The 23,201-nt window shown below is 34.8% G+C and overlaps 1 protein-coding gene across 30 annotated transcripts in view; it reads left to right on the top strand.

The window, feature by feature from the left end:
* Positions 1–23,201, top strand: part of CLASP2 (cytoplasmic linker associated protein 2) — a 146,738-nt gene that overhangs the window by 94,535 nt on the left and 29,002 nt on the right. For 7 of the 30 annotated variants that reach the window (XM_056338801.1, XM_056338796.1, XM_056338826.1 and 4 more), the window contains 10 exons: positions 1,757–1,780; positions 4,475–4,492; positions 6,420–6,521; positions 11,685–11,855; positions 12,691–12,798; positions 16,881–16,943; positions 17,624–17,730; positions 20,406–20,429; positions 20,897–21,138; positions 21,736–21,799. In XM_056338801.1, coding sequence (XP_056194776.1) covers positions 1,757–1,780; positions 4,475–4,492; positions 6,420–6,521; positions 11,685–11,855; positions 12,691–12,798; positions 16,881–16,943; positions 17,624–17,730; positions 20,406–20,429; positions 20,897–21,138; positions 21,736–21,799 — 923 coding nt within the window. Of the gene's footprint in view, positions 1–1,756; positions 1,781–4,474; positions 4,493–6,419; positions 6,522–11,684; positions 11,856–12,690; positions 12,799–16,880; positions 16,944–17,623; positions 17,731–20,405; positions 20,430–20,893; positions 21,139–21,735; positions 21,800–23,201 lie in introns of all 30 variants that reach the window. The other 23 variants (XM_056338798.1, XM_056338804.1, XM_056338822.1 and 20 more) reach the window with 14 other exon arrangements.

Below are 23,201 nucleotides of genomic sequence, written 5' to 3'. Positions count from 1 at the left end.
TTCTTCATGCTGCTGAAATAAAGGGACTGCTTTGGTCTTTAGAGGAAACTAGCTCTTGATTGGAGGATTGGTTTGCTTTCAGAATGTTTTAAGTGATATGTGATACATGCTCAGAATTTTGTAAGCAAGGGTTGAGAAGGACAGAGATTTTCAGGGAAGTAAATAGCAGTGGCTTCGTGCAGGAAAGTAACAGAAATAAAGAAATAGCCTATCCTCTGTGGTTTATAGATCGGGTGAGTGAGGGTCAGGGAGAGGAATAAATAGGGTAAGCCCAGGTCACAATCTTCTGAACGGTTTGAGTAGCTGGAAGACTGCCTTGCTAGTAGATGCCTCAATGGTGGTTTAAAATGGCAAAAAAATGTGATACTAGCAATGTATCGTAAAGTTAGATCCTATTACAGCTGGTATGAGGGCAGTAGTAGTGAAGGAGACCACAGTTTGTGTACCGTCAGACAAAAGCAGTACTGCTTGATTGATCTTGGCTCATTCTCCTAACAGTTTTTTTTAATAGTGATAAGGTAATTTAAATCACACATACCTGTCCCCTTTTACCTATGTAGAGAGCATGGCTATTGTGTGTTTGGCTATGGATTAACCATGGAATCCACCTCAGAATTTTGTTTCCTCTTAGTTTTCAAACAGTAACCTTAAAATGAATGGAGTGTGAATCCACGCAAGTGCAATGTTTCAGAAAATGGGCTCATTTGTGAACTTCTCCCTTCTCTTCATTTTAAGGGAATTGCTTGTACTAGTCCATATTTGGAAACTCAAAATGACAGAATTGTCAAGATAATGCTGACCATGGTACTAGAATGCCTAGAAAATGTTACTGTGTTTCCATGATGCTTTCCACATATTCTCAGGTGTTGCAGTCAAAAAATATAACATTGTCTCCTGGAGACTGAATTTATTTTCACCCTTACTTACAGAGAAACAACCACCTTTTGCTTAAACAACTGCCAAATTTAGAGCCTCAGAGGACCACAAGTTCATGAGCATAGTAATCTATAGCTGTTTCCACCTGTCTCTTCCCTTTTTTATTATTAATAGAAGAACTCTTGCTTGCTTATTTATGATTTGTTTTACAAAAAGCTTGTTCTAGAAGCAGTAGGACATTCTCTACTTCAGTTATTCTAAATGTTAACGATCTTTGACATCCTTAAGTATGATGTCCTTTTTAAGAAGACTTGAGTTATAATTATTATGTCTCACACTAAATTGTTACTGTCAGAATATGTATGCACTACCTTCCAGCTGAACTGGTAAATCTTTAATGCTTTTAAACCAGAGTGGAACTTTCTCCCTTTTTTCCTCTGTCATTATTGTGATGTGTTTTTCCCTCCTGTCCCTTACCCCAGGTGGGGCTTCATGCTTAGGAGGAAATTTCATAAGAAATATAAATGTCGTGGTTCAATAATTATATAAATATATACTGATGCTTTAGTAACTGTTAACACCAAGCATGAAACAGTTCATAAATATTTTACTGAAAGGGTTTTCTCAAATCTGGGTAATAGGGAGAGATTAAGCATCCCTGTGCAAGGTACTTGTACCCTGTTCTGTAATTTTGTACCTTGGACTGAGAGGAGCCAACTTTACTTAAGGTAGCTTATACATGCATGAATTAGATAAAACATGTCTGCTGTATTTAATATTAATGTATTTTCCTTAATTAATGTTTTATGACTCTGCTGTGAACACCTTTATTCTAACACACTAAGTTTTCCATGTTTCTTTGCCTGCTTTTTCAACAAAGAGGATACTTCTGACAAGATGGATGGTAAGAAATTGTTTAGTCTGTCCTCTAATTCTGTTAAATATTTGATAGTGTTTTATGTAAAATTATTGATTTTTAATATATTTGTTCATTAACAAAATACAGTGCTGTTTTCTTTAACCCCTAAGTAATCTTGAAGCCTTAATATGTCTTGTGTTATTTCTGTGTTTGTTGATGGTTTTGTTGATTGTTCTGTATCAGTGACAAAAAAAATTATCGAAATGTGGTTGTTACTCCTATTTTTTAAAAAAGCTCTGTTAATTACAGAGGAATTACAGAACAGCAATGGGAGAGCAGAAGATGCTTGACCACATAATTAAGGATTTAAAAAAAGACACACAAAAATCTCTTTCAAAAGTACTCTATCAAAATCCAGTCTAGCTACATAATTTCAAGTGCCTGTGAATCCTGTAATACAATGTAATTCTATTAAAGAATAGTTTGTTAAGAAGACCTACCTGTTAAAATAGTTTATCAAGTATTCCAGCTAAGTTTTAGCCCTTACTTTTTTTCTAATTCACTGTATTAAACACATGGAGGGAGTGGTCGTATATCTTTATTCTAACTGCAATAAGGCTTCTCATAGCAGTTGTCTGTTTCGGGGGTGTGTAAGTAGTGCTTCCCATTTAATAAAGTGACAGAGTCCTAGCTCAATGCCTGATAATTCTAGTTATAATTTAATGCTGGGGCTATGTTTGCCTCTTAATAATTTGTCACGTGTTTATTAACAGTACATATTTCAAAGACTGAGTAGTTTACTGGAATTGAGTGATGATTATTGTAGAATGAAATGAAAACAGTAAGAAGGTGCATCTCTAAAACCCAGAGTCCTGAATTAAAGCACGGATGATCAATTTCATGAAAGATAATTCTTGGAAGAATTTGAACCATTTTTGAGCATTGCAGATGGCAAGCCTACTTTAAAAAATTGAGGGGAGTTTGTGCAAGATAGTAGTGTCTGTCTTGCTTACTTCTATATCACATGTCCTTATGTTTAATAGGATTTATTCATAACTGTCTGTGCTGATCACTTGGTCTTGAGGTTTTGCACATTGCCACCAGCAATAAAGGTTCTTAGGGCTGTGTGTACAGGCTTTTTCGGTTCTTCAGACCAATAGTCACAGCTAATTATGTACCACATACCTGTTTAAAAAATAGTAGAGGAAGTACTATGCAATTACTGAAGTAACAGGTTGGGTTTTTTTTTCCTAGAGAATATTTGTAGTGATGATGTGTGAGACGGAATGAACACAGCTTAGCTCTCCAGCTGCTCTGATCTAACTGCCACCGTGTGGAACTAACAGTTTTTCCTTTTCCACTAATCTTGGCTGCATGTTTTTGCCAATTCTTTCACTAATGCCTTGTAATACTTCAATATCAATCCCTGTAGGCAAGCAAACTCCAGAAAACTGATTTCATGAAACAGAAGTGAATAGTATTCTGTTATTTAGCTTTTGGACCTGACACTGAGTCTTTAGCCATCCAAACCAGGTGGTAGCACAGGAGTGGAGAGGAAGGAGAAGCAGAACCCACCCCTTTTAGGAGCAGCTGGCTGTTAGCCTGGTTTAGGTGTTGCATAGAACCTGCCTTCCAGGATCCAGCTCTGGAATAATGGTGGGTTTGGGGAGTTAGTTTAGGGTTTGTGGTTGTTTTTTTTTTAACACAGACTGGTAAATTTGATCTTGAAAACTTTGAATTCCTACATACATATTACTTTAACTGTTTTTTGTGAAGAAACATTGAAATTTACACTGAATTAATTTTTTAGAGGGAGTTTTTAAAAATAGTGCCTTGAAGGTAGTGTAATATGAGAAAGCTGTAGCCAGATTTGCTGAGATTAAGTTCAGGCTAGCCAAAGACACTAACAGTTTTAATCGTTGTAGTTCACTTATAAGGCAGAAACAACAGAGTGAAAACGAAAATGGAAATACCTTTAGATTTTTTTTTTGAGGCATTTAACATTTTTATCACTATTAATACATATTTTATTCCATAATCTGATTTGTTCTAAAGGAACTTAGAGGAAGGACTGCTGTTTAGATAGCATCCCATCAATTCCTAGGTGCTGATGTCTGTAAAAAGATTTGTCCAATCCTCATTTTGTCATAAATCAAGCCATGTTAAGCTTGGCGTACTTGCTCAAGTGAGATCTAGTTTCAGCAAACTCGTATTGCTTCCACTTCCCTGAGAAAAATTTGATCTTGTGCATGTAGATCTTCAGAGTAATCGTGGATTTAATTCAGAGAAATCCTCCTTGGTGGCAGTTCCTCTCAGATTATCACTGTCCAGTGTGGGAAACACTGTCCTTATATATTATCTTAGAGAAAAACAAAATAGTCTGTTTTCTATTTTCAGAAGAGCTTGCACTAAAATATTTTTAATGTCTGTTTTTACCTGTACATGTCATTTCATTGACTATTTGGTAGATTTATTTTTTTTTCTATTGATTGTCTTGGTGGTTTCGTAACAAGTTGGGGAGGCAGTGCTATATATTGTGTTCTTACAAATCACGAACAGTATAGCATGGATGTTTCTCGATAATTTTTCTTCAGTTCAGTAATGGAATTGCAACACAAAAGCTTTAGCCCTCTTGACTTGTTAAAATCTGTCAAGATTCATAAGATTAATCTCAAAAAGGAATTGGAGACACAAAATATGGTTTGGAATATCATGTATTTTATTATTTTTTCTGTTTAGGAACAGCTTCTGAAGATGGTAAGAAAATATTTTGTTAGACTAGCTAATGTTTTCAGCTTCATATTTTCATTGATCCAAATTAAGCTTTAAAAGTAGAGTATGGTCTTTCTGGGGCTTTGTGGAGGTTGGTAACTCCAGACAGCTTATGCATCTAATACTTGGTTGTCATGTAGTATTTTTACAATTATTTTGCTTTTATTTTAATTCTCAAGTACTCATCTGCAGTAGAAGTGTCATTGTTTAACATTTCTAGTGTGAAAATGTAGGAGCTTTATAATTTTGCGTTTGTTTTTTAAAGCAAATCTTGTCACTGAATACTTCATCGAATGCGTTCATGCTCTGGGAAGCAGGTGCTGCTATTTCTTATCTTTTTGAGACTTGGGAATTCATATTTCAATATGCTATTAGCATTTAAACCTGTCATTACTGAATGGATGTAGAGACTCCAAGTGAGTTAACAGTTCATTTGCCTCACGCATACCAACTGTGGTTTTACTTTGATAAAATTGAAGCAGGTTCCAAGTGGTAATTTAACATAGTATTCAAATAGTGGCACTCTGTATTCTTAGGCTGTGGGGCCGAATTCTGAATGCATTGCAGTCTCACCGCACTCAGTGGGAAAACATTGCCATTGCACGGGGATAACTAGTAGAGTTTGGACTAGTTAAATCTAACCATTCTTGCTAGTGTGTTGTTTTCTAACAGTTTAGTGAATAACCTCCTTTATCCTGATTCTCTTCTTATAGACTCTCATCTATGGCTATTCCCTCTACTTGGATGAATAGTATTAACTTGGTTGGTCTCCAAATTCTGCTGTGGGAAGCCTAAAGAGGCTAGAACTAAATAACAGTCTGTGTACCTAATTCTTCTAGGTCAAATATTGACTCTACATGTCTAGAAAATATTTCAACTGTGTTGTTCTTAGAAGTGGATTAGTTACTGAGCTAGATCCACCCTGTACAAGCTTTTTGGGTTTTGTTCTTGCAACTTATAAGAACTATGGTTAGCATGGTTCTTGGTTTTGTTTTGTTTTTCTGTTGTTTGAGAGGTTGGCTGAGGAAATGTAGTACACAACTATTATTTTCTATTATGAATAATATTTCAGTTACCTGTAATTCATCCAACTGGGGTCTTCCTTTCTTTTATGATTCCACTGAATGCTCTGGATGTTATGAGGAACATGGCTAATAATGCAGAAAGGTTTAACCGAAGACCCAAGATGGTCTAGCATTCTAGATAGAAGTGAATTTATCTAGTTGTAGATACTCAGTTTAATCTGTCTTTTCCTCAGTTCTTCTGTCTGTTGAGGAGAGTAGAATTTCCTTATATCATGTTGTCACTGAGGAGTACTTAAGTGTGTACTGTAGTCTATGCAAAATGCTATAAAAGGCTTGGGAAATCCTGTAGAAGTCTTGACTGTGGCCATGAAAGCAGTAGAATCTTCAGTAATAGGAAAGCGAGTGTTTAGATTTCTAAAAAGGAGTTAGGTTAGAAAGAAACATCAGCACCCTGTTAAAAAAATAGCATAATTTTTGTAGTTTTATAACAGCAAAAGTAGAGTTACAACCACAAGTAATCATGAGAAGACTGTACCTGATACAGCAACATTAGTTATATGCATTGCCTATTATATTTAATAAACTTCTCTTTAATATAGTCAACCTATTTATGTAGGAAGCAAGAACTAGTTAGCTCAGGGTGTTTATGAGAGAAATTGTTTACTGAAACATGTAAGATCAGAGGAGAAGTATTTTGATTCCTCAACTATTAAGTCCTTCAAGGTGTTCAAATTTCTACTAATTATCCCAAAAAATTTGTCACCAATTGAGTTACGCTATGCTGCTTTTTTATCTACAGAAACTTAAGAAAATATTAGTAAATGGCTACTGATGCTTTGCTTTCCACATTACTGTGAAAAACTGGTTTAATGCCATTTTTTTTATAGGTCGTATACGAACAAAGCTTTCAACACCTTCTGTTGGTATTGGAAATTCTAAAACAGATTCCAGAGGACGGAGTAGAACCAAAGTGGTGTCACAGTCTCAGCGTATGTATTTTCTGTTTGACAGTTATACCTGATAAAGAGGCCAAATGTTTAAGCATATATTTATTCATTGACCAATGGCTACAGTCAAAGTTAATTTTTAAAAAAGCTACATACTGAGTTGTTGTTCTGTGCCTTAGGTTCATCATCGCCAGACAAAAATGAAGGTATTTTTTTCAGTGTTTTGGGTCAGTGGTATTTGCATGCTTTTCTAATTCATGTTGTTTTTCTCTGGACAAGATACTACATTAGCTCTTAGCTTGCCAATTATATTAGATAATGTAACAGGAAGTTAAATCTACCCTTCAATTCTGTCTTCAATTATAACTTCTCAACATTCTTTTCCCCCCTTTCTGACCTCCCCAACACAAAAGACCAGTAAACTTCTGTGTCAGTTACATATGACACATGGATGAGTAATACAGAAGAATAGGTAGGCTGAATGGTGTCCTCAGTGTTACCTGTAAAACCTGATTTCTTATTTTTCAGAAAGTTTTTATTTTTCAGCCGGGCATATGTATTTACATTTTAAGCTAGGCAGTGCTCTAGCTCTTGGATATATACTCTCTTCCTGTTCACTTAAGTCTTCTTTGGAGTAAAAATACTAGACCCTAACTTTATAATCAGTTACTTAGCTTATTTTGAATCAGAGGGTTAAAACAAGCAATTTACTGTATGTCAGCTAATCCACAGTAATTTTCTGTGTGTGTTTAGAAGCCAAAGCAAATGCAAAATTTCCAATCTAGCTGAGCACTGTCATTAATCAAAAAGACCTGATTACCTCACATTCTTTGGCACTGGCTGACCTATGGCAATTTGTTCACACATCTGATGTCTCCAACAGACATCATCTGACTAAGCTCTGTAGTGTTTTCAGACTCTCATCTTTGTCTAATTAAGTGAAGTGAAATGATATTAGTCAACGAAAGAAAAACTAACATAAAATTAAATGAACCAGTCCTATGGTTTGTCAGGTCTAATATTATAAACCAAATAAAATTACAGAGATTTTGAATTTTCTAGTACAACTAGTTTGCTCTCAGTAACCTTACCCACTTTATTTTAATAAAACCCCTTAATTCTGTGTTTAATGGCAAAAACACTTCATAGCAGTGGCTGCATTTATCATAAACAGAATAACTTCAGAGGTTAAAAAAGCAGGTAGAAGAATTTTTGGGCTTTTTTAAATCCCTGTTAAAGAGTACTTCTCGTTGTTTTGCATTACTTCCTTTTCCAACAAATACAGTTGTATCAAACCTGAGCCAATGCTCACAGGTTTTGTGAAATAAAACTAAAATATCTGAACAGATAAATACAAAAATAATAAAATCCAGTAAGATAAACTCTCTTTAAGTAAGTATTTTTGCTTTGACGGTGCTTTAATCCCACACATCTGTGTGGGACGAGAGCTAGAATATAGTCTAGTTATTGACTGTGACAAAGGTTGTACAAAACTTGGTTTAAGTTTTCAGTGTTAAGATGACTATACTATACCATAAGCAAAGAATATTGAGATTAGTAATTTAAGAGGGAAGTGAGGTAACAGTTCCATCAGATCACTTTTTCTTGTTATGAAAAGCTGGAAGCAGTATCTGTAACACTTTTCCTAAGTGGTAGGAAAAGTTCTGAAATAAGCTTTTTGAAAATACCTTCATACTTTTGAGCAGGCTTGGTAAATTCTTAAAAACTTAAGGCATTTGGTAGACTGCTTTGAGGGAGGGGTTAAATTTAGGTAGCCAGACAAGAATACTGTGATCACCGTCGTAATATTAATTAAAACTGACTGTATATTCCGGGAAACAAACTGAAGCTTTTTCTGTTTCCTTTCACTAATAATGACCATTTATTTCCAAGAGAATTCATTTTTGCTTAGTATTAATGTCTAAAGAGGTAAATTGAATTGATACTGAAATAACTAGATTTGTCTATATCTGATGTCTGAAAAATAAATGCATGAATGAATCTTTACAGCCTTTTATTACTACTTCTGTTCAGAACTGATGGCTTCAGTTAGCTCATTATAACCTGTCAGTGGGGGAGAACAAGAATTCTGAGATGTTTTAAGGAAGATAAACAGGGCAAATACAGATGGACAGGTGAAGGAGAATGGTCAGACACTTGTATGCCAGCTGTCTGGGTGATGTTTATGTGACTGAAAATTTTCACAGTGTTGTAGGAAGCAGGAGGCTTGATCTTTCCATACAGGGGATTGGTTTAGTTCCCCAGCTTATAGTGGAAGAATAGCTTCATATTAGATGTAAGCTTTTAGTTTTTTGAAAACCACTGTAACACAAATGCTTTCGTAAATTTAGGGTTACAACTATTGAGTGCTTTTGTTCAAAGATCATTTTATGAAAGACTTGCAAATTTGAATGCTTTTACAAAAGATACTTTTTTAGGCTTTTAGAAGCCCTTTAGTCTTCCTCTTTGATTTTTTAAATTGTAACATAAAATAAATGCCTATACAGTCTGTAGCTCATTATTTTAGACTTATCTATGGAAAAAAATTTTTCCATTTTTTTCCTCTCCCTTCCTGTTTGGTTGTCAGGTATGCTAAAATTGCATTTAAATCCTCATTCAGAGAAAAAAAAAATTCAGGATGGAAACAAATTCTTACTGTTATGTCAGGTTAATTTTAAAGAGGAAAACCTGAAATTCTATGCAAGTCTTTTCAGTTGTGCCATTGTGAGTTGGTTTTGGTTTGGGGTTTTTTTGTTGTTTTTTTTTTTTGTCATCCACCGCACCTGCAGCTCAGTTCCTTTACTGTCTGTCTCAAAAAAAAAAAGTTTTGGCCTTGTGTGTAATTTTTGTTCAGCTGTTGAACTTCTTGAACCTTTTTGGCAATGTAATATTCTTTTAAAGTAACATGAAGGCTACAGTTTCATGTTTAATTGAAATTTAATTCTTCAGTATTATCCCGTTGTTGATTAGAAAGCTGAAGAATTGTAATTTGCTTGTGCAGCTTTGCTTCATCTGCTTTGTACATAGCATCTGAGTTTAATTCTTCAACTGTGGAAGCTACTTAAAAGCACTGCTTTAGCATAACACCCTTGTGGCTTTTTTCCTGTGTGAAATGACTAAAGCTTTCTTATTTCCATTTGCCATCCATTTTTTAATCTGCTCTGCTCCCTCCCTCTTCATGGATTATAAACCCCTACCCTAATCCTGCCTTTACACTTGTTCAGGATCACAGTCTGCTAACCCCATTGGTGGTAAGAGTCTACAGAATTTGTGTATACATCATTGTTTGATCACCTGTTTGACATATCTCATTTAAGGACCCTATTCAGCAGAAATTCTGGCTGGCTTTTTTCCATGTGCTGCATTTACCTAATTGGACATAATCCTTATTTAGAAGGCAGTAGAGATATGGGATGTTTTTCTCACTTTAGAATACTGTTTCAGTAATCCTCCTTTCATTGTTCAGTTTCCATAGATCTACTGGTGGCAGTACTGCCAACAGTATGCTAATGCTGTTACTAGCTTAACGTTTTCAGGATATTAAGCTTCATTTGGTTTATTTACACCATGGTGGTACACGTTGCAGGTCAGACTATACAGAAGAGTATTAGAATGAAAGATTGCATTTCTTCTCTGTATTCTGAGAAGAGTGTTTTTCAGGTTTATGACCTGTTGAAGAAAATTTTCTGAAAGTCTCTGGCACAGTGAAAACTTTTACAGTGTTTTCCATTGTTTTAAAGAGAGATAAAATATTGGAGGCTAGCAAGAAGGCATAGTAATGTCAGTTCTGAGTTGAAATGCCCTTGTATGAAGAGAGTGCCAAACCCTTAATTTTTGCGGACCACCGCAATTCTATAATTTGCCTACTTTGTTTTGCTGTAGAAGTTACGCTTGTTTTTTCCAGGCTGTAGTATTTTATTTATTATTTCTGCTGAATAGGTCCATAGTTTGGAAAAGGGATTTTGCTAAATAATCATTTCAAGTTTGAATTCAAACAATGAATCTGAAAGTATATGCATGGTACATTGTTTTAGTTTTCTGCCTTCCACCCAGCATATGTTTTATTTTGTTTGGGATTATGTTTCTTTTCCCATATGGTCGAGCTTTAATCAGCTTGTATTTTTTTAAAAATGTCTTGTAAGTAACCCATGAAACTCACTTGAGATGTTGCATGTTAAGTCTGTAGATCTGATAGCATAGCTGTGGTCATACAGTTACCTGATGATTTTGTGAAGATTAATGAAAGGGTTTTATGTCTATGTGATTAACCTTTGGTTAAAATTGTTTTGCTTTTTATTTGGTCAGACTTCTTGAATTCTGCAGCTGAAAACAATATATTGACATCAACTGTTGGTATAAATTGGTTATAACTTGAGAATAGTGGATTGTTAGGGCTTAGAACTTAAATTTTCTGTAACTGAAATATCAAAATCAGGCATCAGTGACCAGTTTCTGGTAGTCAGTACAATGTGTTGGACATTTACAGCACTTCATAATGTACAGTTTTGATTAGTAACAATGTAAGATACTTAAATATGTCTTGATCAGTTTTTTAGCTTGTTTAAAACTAATTGAAGATTTTCTTTGAATTTGTGGGGTAACCTCCACAGAAATGAACCTGAGTATTTTAAGTGTCTTGAGTGACATTTTATTTAACTCAAGAGAACAGAGCTTGAAGACCATATGGTTTTAAAAGCAAGGAAGAAGAGTTTAAATGTTAGGAAAATTATGTTACTTTATTACAACATTGGTTGCATTGTAAGAGCTGGGTTAATTGTGAAATCTTAAAGTGTATATTGAAGTTTAAAGTTGCTCCCTTTAGCTTCCTAGCAGTTTTAACCTTTTTTAATAGAAAATGTGATTAGTAGGATGATGTATCTTAAAAATTGAACACACCAATGTTCATGTTAGGGACACTGTTGGACATGTTAGGAACTGTTCATGAAGACTAGAAATACTATTTATGTTTTCTTGAGTATACCTAGTGCAAAATAACATGCCAAGTACTCCTTGCACTGATAATTTTATCTACCTTGTATGTAGTGTTACAAGAACTTGGACCAAGGTATTCTATTTCACATTTTTACCTTGCAAGTTTTTCCAGATCATTTCAGTCTACCACCACTTTTCTAACTTAATTTTTTTTTTCTTTTTAACCGTGGTTGTTTATCTTCTGTTACTGATATTTATTTATTTTGCCTTCAGCTGGCAGTAGATCTGGCTCTCCTGGAAGAGTTTTGACTACAACCACACTTTCCACTATGAACACAGGAGTTCAGAGAGTGTTAGTGAATCCTGCAGCTGCACAAAAACGAAGCAAGATCCCACGAAGTCAGGGATGCAGTAGAGAAGCTAGTCCTTCTAGGTTGTCAGTAGGTAAGAATCATTGATTAGCTCTTGGTTTCTTTATAGCCCTTCTTACATTAAGTGCTGTATATCTACAGCTTGCGTTCAGTTGTAGGGGGATTATAAGCCTGGAATACATCTCAATAAAAATCTCAAATGCACCTGTTTCCTGAGGTTAGTCTTTGATACAAAAAAAGTTTTAAATTTAAACTGAAACTTCCATTTTTTGCTGTCAGAATGCAGTTGTTCTTTTCTCACCTCCGTTTCTTTCTTCTCTCTTTTCTTCACTTCTTATCCCCACCCCCAAAATACCCACGTCCATTGTATGAAAGCATGATACCATTTTGAAAATATTTTCTTCATCACTTGTGTGTTTTCTGCGTGTGTGTGCGTGCATGTATATACTTCTAGGATAAGAAAATGAATATCATATGCCTGTAAACCTCAAGGTATAACCTGATTGCACTTTTATTACAAAGTGTTATTGAAAAGTCTTGATTTTAATGGTATTGCTGCTGTTTTGTTCTGTATTTTGATTTTGACTTTAGCTGTGTTTACTTTATATTTTCCTTCTTTAGAAAGCTGTGGGTTTTGTCATTTGCATTACTGTTGATTAACTTGATCTTGAGCACAAATTCTAAATCAATACTTTTCAGTTTTTTGTCCTTTTCAAGAGGTTTTTCAGCCATTCTGTAAAGAGTTGGTAAATCCCCATTTTTAGCTGTGCAAGGAAATAATTTCATCAGTCTTAACTTAGAAATGCATCTTTGATCTTACTGCAAAACAGAATTGCATTAAAACTGCAACTTTTCTTATGTCTTCTCCTTTCTGTGCTGCTGTTTGTCTGCACCCTGAATCATACTAGCACGAGGAAGCCGCATTCCTCGGCCTAGTGTGAGTCAGGGATGCAGTCGGGAGGCCAGCCGTGAAAGTAGCAGGGATACAAGCCCTGTCCGCTCTTTTCCACCCCTTGGTAAGTACTCAGAGCCCCTTGTTGTGCATGGCTGTCTTTGCCCTTCATTATTTGCAGCTAACGAATCCATGCCTCCTTCATTTAGCTTGTAGCCAGCCACCGTTATTTTTCCCTTCCTTTGGCTCACTCACCACTTACTTCGATGGAGAATTGACCAATGTGTGAATGGGTTGCACACTTGAAAATTAAGTGCTTTGCTAGTGGTAGTCTTACTTAAATACCAAGTCTGGAAAGATGTGTGATATGCAGTGTCTAGATACTTTCTTTGAAAGGGCAATTCCTCCTTTGGGAAGTTTTTTTAAGTTATGTATTTCTTTTTTTATTACAGCACTCATTGCTTGGGTGCAGTTAGATAATATTTTTCTCACTGACCAGCTAGACCCAAGAATATAGTGTGGCTGTCATCCTCTGCCTTGCCCTGCACCAAGAGCTGGGGTCTGCTCTTACTCAAAATTGCTCTCTAGTCATTGAATCATTTTGGTATATAAGAAGAAAGTATGCTTCTTTTTATGTCTCATTAGCTGTGTTGTCATCACTGCATTATGTGAAAAAATAATATTTAAATTTTTGCTATTAATGCAAGTAAATCTGATGGTGCAGAACTGTATTCTGAGGCTGCTTTCCATTTTCTAAAAGTGAATGAGTAGCAAAGTCTATACAAGCAAATGAACGAAGTACAGTTCTGAACTTTGCTTTTAACCTGTGTAGGAAAAGTGTTAAATAATTGTAGTAGTAGCTGCTGTTACATAGGGAAGAAGAGGAGTTGAAAACTTCTAACATTCACACATGCATAGTTACATTCAGCCCTCATGTCTAGAGCAACTACAAGCAAAAGTTTTATTTTCACTTAGTATTTCAGCTCATTGGCCTGACATGTAAAAGATTTTGCAAGATTGTCAAGCTGTTGTCTGTTCCTGAAATGTCAATAAGGCATAGGAATGTTAGCTTATAATTACTTTAATATGTTGTTGGTTTAGGATTAGGGAGGCTTCTCATCTCCATTTATCCTTGTCAAAGTTGGTAGTAAATTTTGATAAACATCTTTTGTACTTACTGGGGTTGGGTGTTTTTGATTGGCGATACAAAACTGTCTCCGTACGATGATAGCTGAAACTGATCTTTTTCAGTGTTGCCTTTAAGCTACTTTTCAGTATGTCCCTCTTTTTTTTGTTCAAGTGTAGCGTACAGTTAAGGAGTTGGTAATACTAGCTGTTAAATATAGTCTGAAATCAGTAAATCTCTGGTTTCTGTCTCAAATTGAGGCACCTGACTTACTGTTAATTAGCGTTGGAAGTCTATTGTCATCTGTTAGGGCAGTATGCTTCCTATCAGCCATGGTTTTTATTAGGAAAGTACAGATTAATTGAATGAAAGCTGTTTCAATAAGTAATGCTAATTTGCCCAGATGCTACTTAATTGGGGAATTAAATTAAAAGTAGACATTATGTAGGATCTGTTAGTAAACTTGTCTCTTTTACTAAAACACAGCTGGCAGTCTGTATTGTAGTACACATATATCTTACCCTCTTTTAAAAACAAGGGTATTTTCCATATCTTTTTGTGCTCCTTTTGCTACCTTACAGTTTTACTTCAATTGCATGCATGTGAGATCTGATTAGTATTGATTAAATGCTTATTATCTTAAGAAAACTCTATTAAACTAATACCATAAGATGAGTCATTGGGATGGATGCTACTTGAGGTTTTATTTTAATTGATGGAGTTTAATTTCTGTATTCAAGTACATATACAATACAATAGGTTTAATAATCTGATAGCACAGAGATCTCAAAGTAACATACATAGGAATCTAGTGTTGTTTAAAAAATAAAAGCAGCTATACCTGGAATAAATTACTAGGATTCCTTCTAGTATGGCTGCTTATTTGAATGATTTTTAATGTCATTCACTGTTTTGTTGGATCAGTTTTGTCTTATAGGATGGTACTAACTTCTATCAAAAATATTAAATTTAATGTTTTCCAAGGGTACAAGTGGAAGATGAAATAAGACAAATTCAGTTCTGTGTTTGTAGCTAGAGACAGTTCTACATGGGGTTGGAGTGGGGAATGTAATTAGTATTGCATTTCATTCTCAGCACAGAAAATTTTGCTTAGAAATGCTGAGCCCTTTGGGGTATAAGATGACCCAAATGCTACATGATTTCTTCTCTGTATACACTGGTATGAAGTGTTTATGTAATCTCACATCTTGGTACAACACTGAAAACTGGGAAATAACAGCCACTCTGAGAAGCAAGTGATTTGTAATTCATACGGAATTACCTATTTTTCTGTTGCATATAGTTAACAATAAATATCGGATTAGTATAATTTCAATATTTTAGCTAAGAAATTTTTATTTTGAATCCATTCAAAATCCTATTTTGATTAATCTTTTAAAAAATCAAACAAAAATAAATACTTGCACAATTTCTGCAATTTGAGGGGTAAAAAGAGTATGCTTGAAAATATGCTTTGGAATTGAGGTATGTGTGATCTAACATAGTGCTTCCTTTTGCTCTTTTACCTTATTCATCATATTTAAAATGTATATGGGGGAGGATCATCTTGAATTATATGCCTGAAGTTTGAATTTTTAGTTAGATCTTTAATTTTCAGGGCTTGATGATGGAAAGCAATAGAAGGGTTTATCCTGTTATTGCTTAAATTTAAAGCTCACTCTATCAGCCTTGATGCCTAAGTTCTTACATCCTCTTTCCTGTCTCCTTTTCCATGCTGAGACATACTTTCTAAAGTAAAGAACCAAGTATTTCACAAAGCATTAGTTAAAAAATAAAATTCCCTAGATAAACAACTTTATGCAAGTTTAGTTTGAAAAAAAATTCATTGCTGTACCTTATGTAAGGAGTAGAGAACTTTATGTGGGGAAAAAAACCTTGGTGTTGTTTCCAGGACCTTTACAAGACTTTCCAGGATCCTTTTAGAGTTTGCTCAAGTTAAAAGAGGTGTGCTTCCCCAAATGTGATCGGGTCTGTGTCAGGTTTATTTGATTCAGATCAGACTCTTAAATTGTCTCTGTTAATCAGATTAAAGGATGATTCATGGTTTCTCTTTATACTACTTTATGTATCCAAAAGGTGTAAAATATTTGCTTTTACATTTATTAAATTAGAAGTTGATATCTGGGGTTTATGTCACTGTGGATGGAATTCAAGTTGAAATTGTCAAAATCAGTTTCATTTGCGTGGCTGTAAAATTCTAACTTAAATGAACTGGAGACAGAAGATTAATTGTTTAAAAACACACTGAATTTAAAATAACTTGGTTTAAGGTAGATAACACTAGCAAAAATGAGTCAGAATCTCTAGAAGACCAGTTTTATACAAGTGCCAGGAGAATGGTACCGTGTTTTCTTCCAAGTTCTTAAGGCTCTTTGGTCTCCACTTTCCATAACTTGAAGAATATTAATGAGCTATAGTAAAGCGTGTGTATATATATATATATGAAAGGAGTAAAAATGTGAAATATTAATGGCATTAAATATTTTTAGATTTTTAATTAAAATTGAATCTTTTCAATTTCATCTACATAGTGTTGAGTTTTAACTGAGGTTGACTTACCTGTACATAGGCAAGAACTCATTTATACATATTGTCAGCTGCAAACACAGTAAGTTTGTGCAGTAGTCACTTTATGCAGATAATGTTTGGTACATGAACTCTGGCTCTGGACCATGTAGAGTTGAGTTAACTCTACAATGGAAGACCAGTATCAGAACTTTCTAGATATTTCTAAGGGTTCTGTTTGTGTGTGTGCACGCGTGCATGTGTGTCTATGCATTTTTTCTTCTTTGAGCTTAAACATACTTGCTTTTAATCTGCTCTTAATCTTTTATATTAAAAAAATTATGCATGAAATGTCCAGTGTACATAAACCTATATAATTCTATAATCATATTCTACATTATCAACTTCTCTGAGCTTTTTCCTTCGGTGTAATACTCATTTTGTCGTGCTAAAGCTGAATCATTTTGATAAATATTCTCTTGTTCATTTAAGCAACTATTGCAGCACTTGATTCCATAGTAATAGATAGGGTTTATATGATCCTGTTATTGCAGCTTCCAGACACCACTCCAGATCCACTGGTGCCCTCTACGCTCCTGATGTTTATGGGGCTACAGGTGAAGGATGAGTACACTTTGCTGTCATCTGTGCAGTCATCCTGGATTTTTTTCCCCACCCACTTGGTTATTCATGTAGTTCAGTTTGAAAAAGCATTATTTACATTAATTTGAGTTTTGTGGTTTTAATAATCCAGATAGATGTGTTTATGTTGTTAGATTTTGTTTCCACCCCCACCCTCCAATGTTAATCCTTTTCTTCCTTAACAACAATCATTTTATTTTTACTTGAAGAACTTTTTTCATTTTCCATTTTTAAGTATTTGTAGAGCATTCTTTATGCATGTAGTTTCCTAATCAGCACTCTCAATAGCCTTCCTACTGTATTTACTTTCTTTTTCAATGAAAACAAAAACCCAAAACGAAGAAGACATTAATTAAAAAAAAAAAAAAAAAGTTTCTTTCAGTTAAAACTATTGTTTGTGGAGGTTTTCTTCCCTGTGATATTGGAATAACAATGTTTGTATATGACTTTTTTTTTTTTACTCCCATTTCTTACTTTTCACTGTACCACTAAAGACTTCAGAATGAAAATAACCACTGTTTTAGCCACTACATAATTTATTAGAAATATGAAGCAATTACTTTTCTTCTGCTTGGGTTTTTTTAGTGAGTGTGGTATTAATGTGTTGCTGTTCTGACTGAATTCTTTTTATTCGTTTTTCTTCTTGTTGTAACAGGTACTGGCTTCGGAATTAGTCAGTCGAGTAGATTATCATCATCAGTTAGTGCTATGCGAGTTCTGAACACAGGTTCTGACGTGGAAGAGGCAGTAGCAGATGCTTTGGTAAGAATCTCACTTACCTTGTGTGGGATACAGACTCTTTAAAATGTTTGCTGTCTATAGTGAAAAAGAACTTGTCATTCATTATTTTATTGGCTTCTAGGTGGGGAAAAAAAATTGAGCAGGTAGCACTAACTAGCAGTTTCCCACAACAGCCAGACAGACTTTTGGGTAGGCTGAAGGCTTGTCAGCGCTGGGAATGGTGACAGCTAAAGCACTCTGCTTATCATAAGCCTGGGTTCCTTTTTAAAGTTGTTCTGTCTGACAATGTGAGGTTGATGCTGAACAGATAAACTGATGGCTTGGCAGGTAGCATTTCATAATTCTTCAGGTTTTGTTTTCTTTTGTTCAGAATGTTACACTGAATTTAAAACTGGTTATGCCATTCTCTTTCTTAACCTTTACTGTTCTTTAAAAGAGTGTATTTGGCTTCTCTACCTCTCTGCCCCAGTAAGCCAAACTGAACACATCATGTATTTTGCTGTTCTGACATTTACATCAGCAAGCTGAAATCTTCAATAAATTTAAAATGCTGATGCTATGAATCAGGTACATTTTTATCAGGTATTGTATACTTTGCAGTATATATATACACACATACAGGTATATATTGCATGTCATTAAATATTTCATGCTTTAAGGAAATTGTTATTAGTCTGTTCTAAGAAAAGATTATTTGGAACATTAGTAAAAACCTAAAAATTAGACTCTAAAAATTTTAATTATAGACAGATATGACTGGATAGAGAGAAACAACATCTCAAATGAAGAAATCTGAAGAACTCTGTCATGTTCTTAGTCTGGTAATTTATTGATTTCTTGGTTAATACTATCATTTTGGCACATTAGTTCAAAATTTGTGTGCCTTCACTGGCATAAAGATCAGGATATCTCTGAAATCATGCCTGAGAGGTCATGGTGTGATGGAGTCGTTTTTCCCCTTTCTGATATTGCAGACTTGCAAAAAGTTCTCAGCATTGGTGGGGAATGCTAGTTAGTAAACTGGAAATCAAGTCTGGATTTTGGAATAAGGAACACTAGAAAAACAGTCTATACAACATGAAAAGTTTCTGGCTATAATTTGAAAAATCGTTGCTATCCACACTGGTGCCACATGAAGAATATCTTAAGTACTTCTAGCAGCTTCATGCCGATTCAGATCCGGCTGGGTGAAGTATATAGTAAGAATATAAATTGAGGAGAAATTCATGATTCTGATGACTACTCTTGAGGCTTGAATGTGTCCTGCTTTGTGGAAGCAATAAAGTTTGTTCACAGAAACTGTTTGTGTTACTTGGATCCAGAATAACATAATGCTTCTGGAAATGTTAGAGAAAGATTAGTTTGTGTATTTTAGCGATAATCTGTCATTACAAAGAAGGATCAAGAACAGCAACATTTTGTGGTATTTTCATGCCTGGTTGCCTGCCATGCTCGAAATGTATGTTGTCCTGTATAGATGGCTCTATTTAGATGGAAAACTTATGAACAGCCTTTTTGTTTTATCATAGACTGAAGCCCCCACCTCAGAACAAAGTTTTTAAAAGGCAGAGTCCTGACAGATACAATATAAAAACAAAAATTCCTCTGGATTGTATTACTGTTATTATGGTATGAAAAATACTTGGCCAGTTACAATACTGCTCAAGCCAAAGTGGTATCAATCTTCTGCCTAAGATCTGGGTCCAATATAAGATACAAGAAGTGGAACAATGCGGTGATCTTTACATATTTTTATAGCTTTTACTTTGGCACAGTCCTTGGCATTTCAGACTCTGTTTCTTTAAAAAAAATATTTTTTTTTTTCGTTATGGTGACCCTTTTCAAAAATGCTCATGTCTTTGTGGTTTTTCTTTTCCTTTATTCTCTTGAGCGTGTATGTATGTTTATTCTGTTGACAGTAAGCTTGCTTGTTACATGGTGTATTGACTGGTTTGTATTAGGATACGTATTAAGTTATTCCACAGACAAAAATGAGAACCCTGTGCAAATGGCAATGGTAATTAAGGGGAATACAATCACTTACACTGCTGGGGTTTTGAGTTGACAATGGAACCCAATTTTTTACTACTAGCTTCAACTCCAAAATTTGAATGGCAGAGTTATTTTGCAGAGGTGTGTGTTTTTCCTTTTAGGATAAATAGAGCTGCTGCATATTTTTTTTTCCCCCCTCCAGCCTTTGGCATGTTGTATGTTGTTTTATTGGCTTGTTTTTGGTTTTAGGGGATTTGGGATTCTGCATTATGTAATGAGCATTTTTGTTTGACATTGCCGTAGTAATTGTTGCAATGACAACATTCAGATACCAGTGTGAAGTTAAGGAGATGAAGTTGATCGGAAAATAAAAGTTTAGACGAAGGTTTCATACCTAGATAGCAATTGACTGCATGTGCTAAGTCTTCATGCTCAAATACCCCTGCATAAGACACACAGATTTTGACAGAGAAGTCTTTGTGACCAGCCAGCAGATGATACGTAATACTTCTCTGGAAATAGAAGCTTAGCAGACTACTTCTTGGCAATGCATGAGATGCTAATCAGTTACAGAGAGCTAAGAGCAAAATTTACGCGAAGACTATGTGTTGTCCAGTGGGAGACAGTGTAATAGTCACAATGCTGCTATGCCTTACCTTCCTGTTCTCAATTTCTGTTTCTTTTCAATAATTTACTGCTAACAGCTCTTAGGAGACATACGGACTAAGGTATAGAAACTATTTTCCTTCTTCAATAGTTCTAATGTTTTGCTATTAACATGCTCAATACAAAGTAAGTTAAAATAACAGAATATGTGGGTTTAGACCTGATCCTTATATTTGGTAACATATGTAAAGCTATTAAGTGAAATCGCTAACTTTCAATACAGTCTTTATATCACTCTTAGGCAGTTTTGTGGAGTTACACGAGTAAACCTTAAGTTGAACGTTTTGTCAAATGTATGTCTTCTCTGCGTTTGCTTTGCTTTTATATTTGGAATACTACGCAATCCATACTACTTATAAAATATTTTATTAACTTGGTTTGACCTGTTGAACACTTGGAACCGTTTATCATTGCAGGGAGTAGGGGTCACACTGATTATTTGAACTGTTGGTCTTTACACTGATTATGGGTATGTATACTGTCTCTTTGAAAATCAGTATTAATGTGGGGGGTTTCTGTACGATAGAAGAAGCCCGTGCGAAGAAGATACGAGTCCTATGGAATGTACTCAGATGATGATGCCAACAGTGATGCATCAAGTGCCTGTTCAGAAAGGTCCTACAGCTCTAGGAATGGAAGCATACCAACATATATGAGACAGACAGAAGATGTGGCTGAAGTCCTAAATCGCTGTGCTAGCTCCAACTGGTCAGAGAGAAAAGAAGGCCTTCTAGGCCTGCAGAATTTATTAAAGAACCAGAGAACTTTAAGGTGAGAAAACATGCTAATAGGAAAACATTTTGTTTCAGAGTTGAAGGAAAGGCAGCTAATGTTCTAAAGAATACAGAAAGCTGGGGAAAGCAGGGGATGTGTCTGAGAGTAAGATGAGTGAAGGAATGTGGAAGCTGTTGTCACTTGTGGGCACTAGTGTATAGAATCTGTTTAAAAAGCTCAGTTTAAGAAATGGAATGTAAAAGCAAGAGAATTCTTGCAATTTAAAAGTGCTTGCATCTAGTGTTGATGGAAGGCCTTTATTATTTGTCTTATTTTTTACTGTTATTTTTGTTGGGTATTCAGAAGACAGAAGTAGCTATAGGTAGCTACTAAGAATACCTTTTTCTTTGCTCTTTTAAAATAGTTGGGAATGGTATAATATATGAATTAGTTTAAAGAGGCATTTCTAGGTTAAAAGTCTCATTTTAGACTGAATCTATTATGCTACATATCCATGTCTCAAACATAATGCTTTACTTCCTTTACTAGATTATTTGATTCAGTACTACATCTGATTTCACTGATTGCTATGCATTTAGTGTTATGGTAGTACTAGCAGGGGAGCTGACTAATGTATTGTTGTCACTTTGACAGTCGTGTTGAGTTGAAAAGGTTGTGTGAAATCTTCACAAGAATGTTTGCTGATCCTCACAGTAAGGTATGTTTAGATTTTTCTTATTTCCAGTAAATGTTTGAAAATGGATACTAATGGAAAGCCAACTGCGGTAAAATGTCAGTGATATTTGCACATGTAAAATTTTTCAAATTAGGACTGAAATCTGATACTGTTAACTGCTTATACAATTCAGTTTGTCAATCTTGAACAAGATAATTTTTCACATTTTTGCAGGATAATTGAAATAAAGGTTAGTTTCATCTCAATGACATTGAACTCGTTTAAAAGTTTGTGCTCAGAATTTGTAAGAGTTTTTAAGAAGTCATGTTTACAGAGGCTACTTCAACATCAGTAATGGTTTTCTCTCAATTAAAAATGAAAGGCTTTGGTGCAGTAGTTTAAATCATAAAGAAAGTGGTCTAAATCATACGTGGTGAATCTGATGAACTGTACCAAACGTGTACTTTTTTTTCCTGTGGTATTTTGTATTATCATAGCTTATGATCATCATCCTTGGATTTCATAGATAGGACTGGCAGTTAAGACTGTTGAATAATTTTTACATCATAGTTAGTAGTCAGTGGGTAAGGTAGAGACTATGCTTCAGTATAAAAGAAAATGTGATGTTTTATTAACATTTACCTAGGTAAAGACCCAGTATGGACGATACAGCAAGGAGAACAGCCCTTCTGTTTTCTAAGACCATTAAAATCTTTCCAAGTTACTACACTTGATAGTATTTTTAGAATTTTTGTGGGAAGAGGGTTACTAGTACAGCTTTATATATGCAGTAATTTCCCGTAGCAAAAGGACTGCAGGTAGGTAAGGAGCTGAATAAAGTTACAGTGGTGTCATGTAAAAAATGTGTAACTTAATCTTTTCTTTGCATTATAGTCTTGCTTGGAAGAAACCTTAACCTTTTATGTTGGGTATAACACATCCCACTTTGCATCCATATTTCAGAATTGATAAAAAGATAACCCAGAAAAATTGAGAGCAAAGTAGTTATTTCAGAAGTATCAGCTTTGCCCAGCAGAATTCTGAAAATTGGCTTTGATTATGCAGTATACTTTATATATTTTTAAGTCTTCTTTATTGCTGCAATGGAAAATTAATTCCAGAGTGATGGGAAGTCTTGACAGCTTAACTTGGTGTTTATCTATTCTCATTTTTCCTGCTGGAAAAAGTGACTTAGCTGCTATCTATGACGCAGTGTATTTTGGAAGAAACTGGCATTGCACACAGCAACTTGATATTAAAGTTGCTCACATACTGCAGCAATATAGAAGGAAAGACTAAAGCCAAGCAGTTAAAGAGAAACAGAAGGAAACATTCCATAAAAAGAACAGAGGAGAAGAAATAAAACTAAGTGTTGAATAATTACCGAGTTTTATATTAAGTAATGACAAAATTGTGACTAGCAGCTTGGTTTAATTTTGCTTGT

The sequence above is a fragment of the Falco biarmicus genome, chromosome 4 (assembly GCF_023638135.1).
Source record: "Falco biarmicus isolate bFalBia1 chromosome 4, bFalBia1.pri, whole genome shotgun sequence".
Lineage (NCBI taxonomy): Eukaryota > Metazoa > Chordata > Aves > Falconiformes > Falconidae > Falco > Falco biarmicus.
The sequence above is the reverse complement of the archived record's forward strand: the minus strand, read 5'-3'. Positions and strand labels throughout refer to the sequence as shown.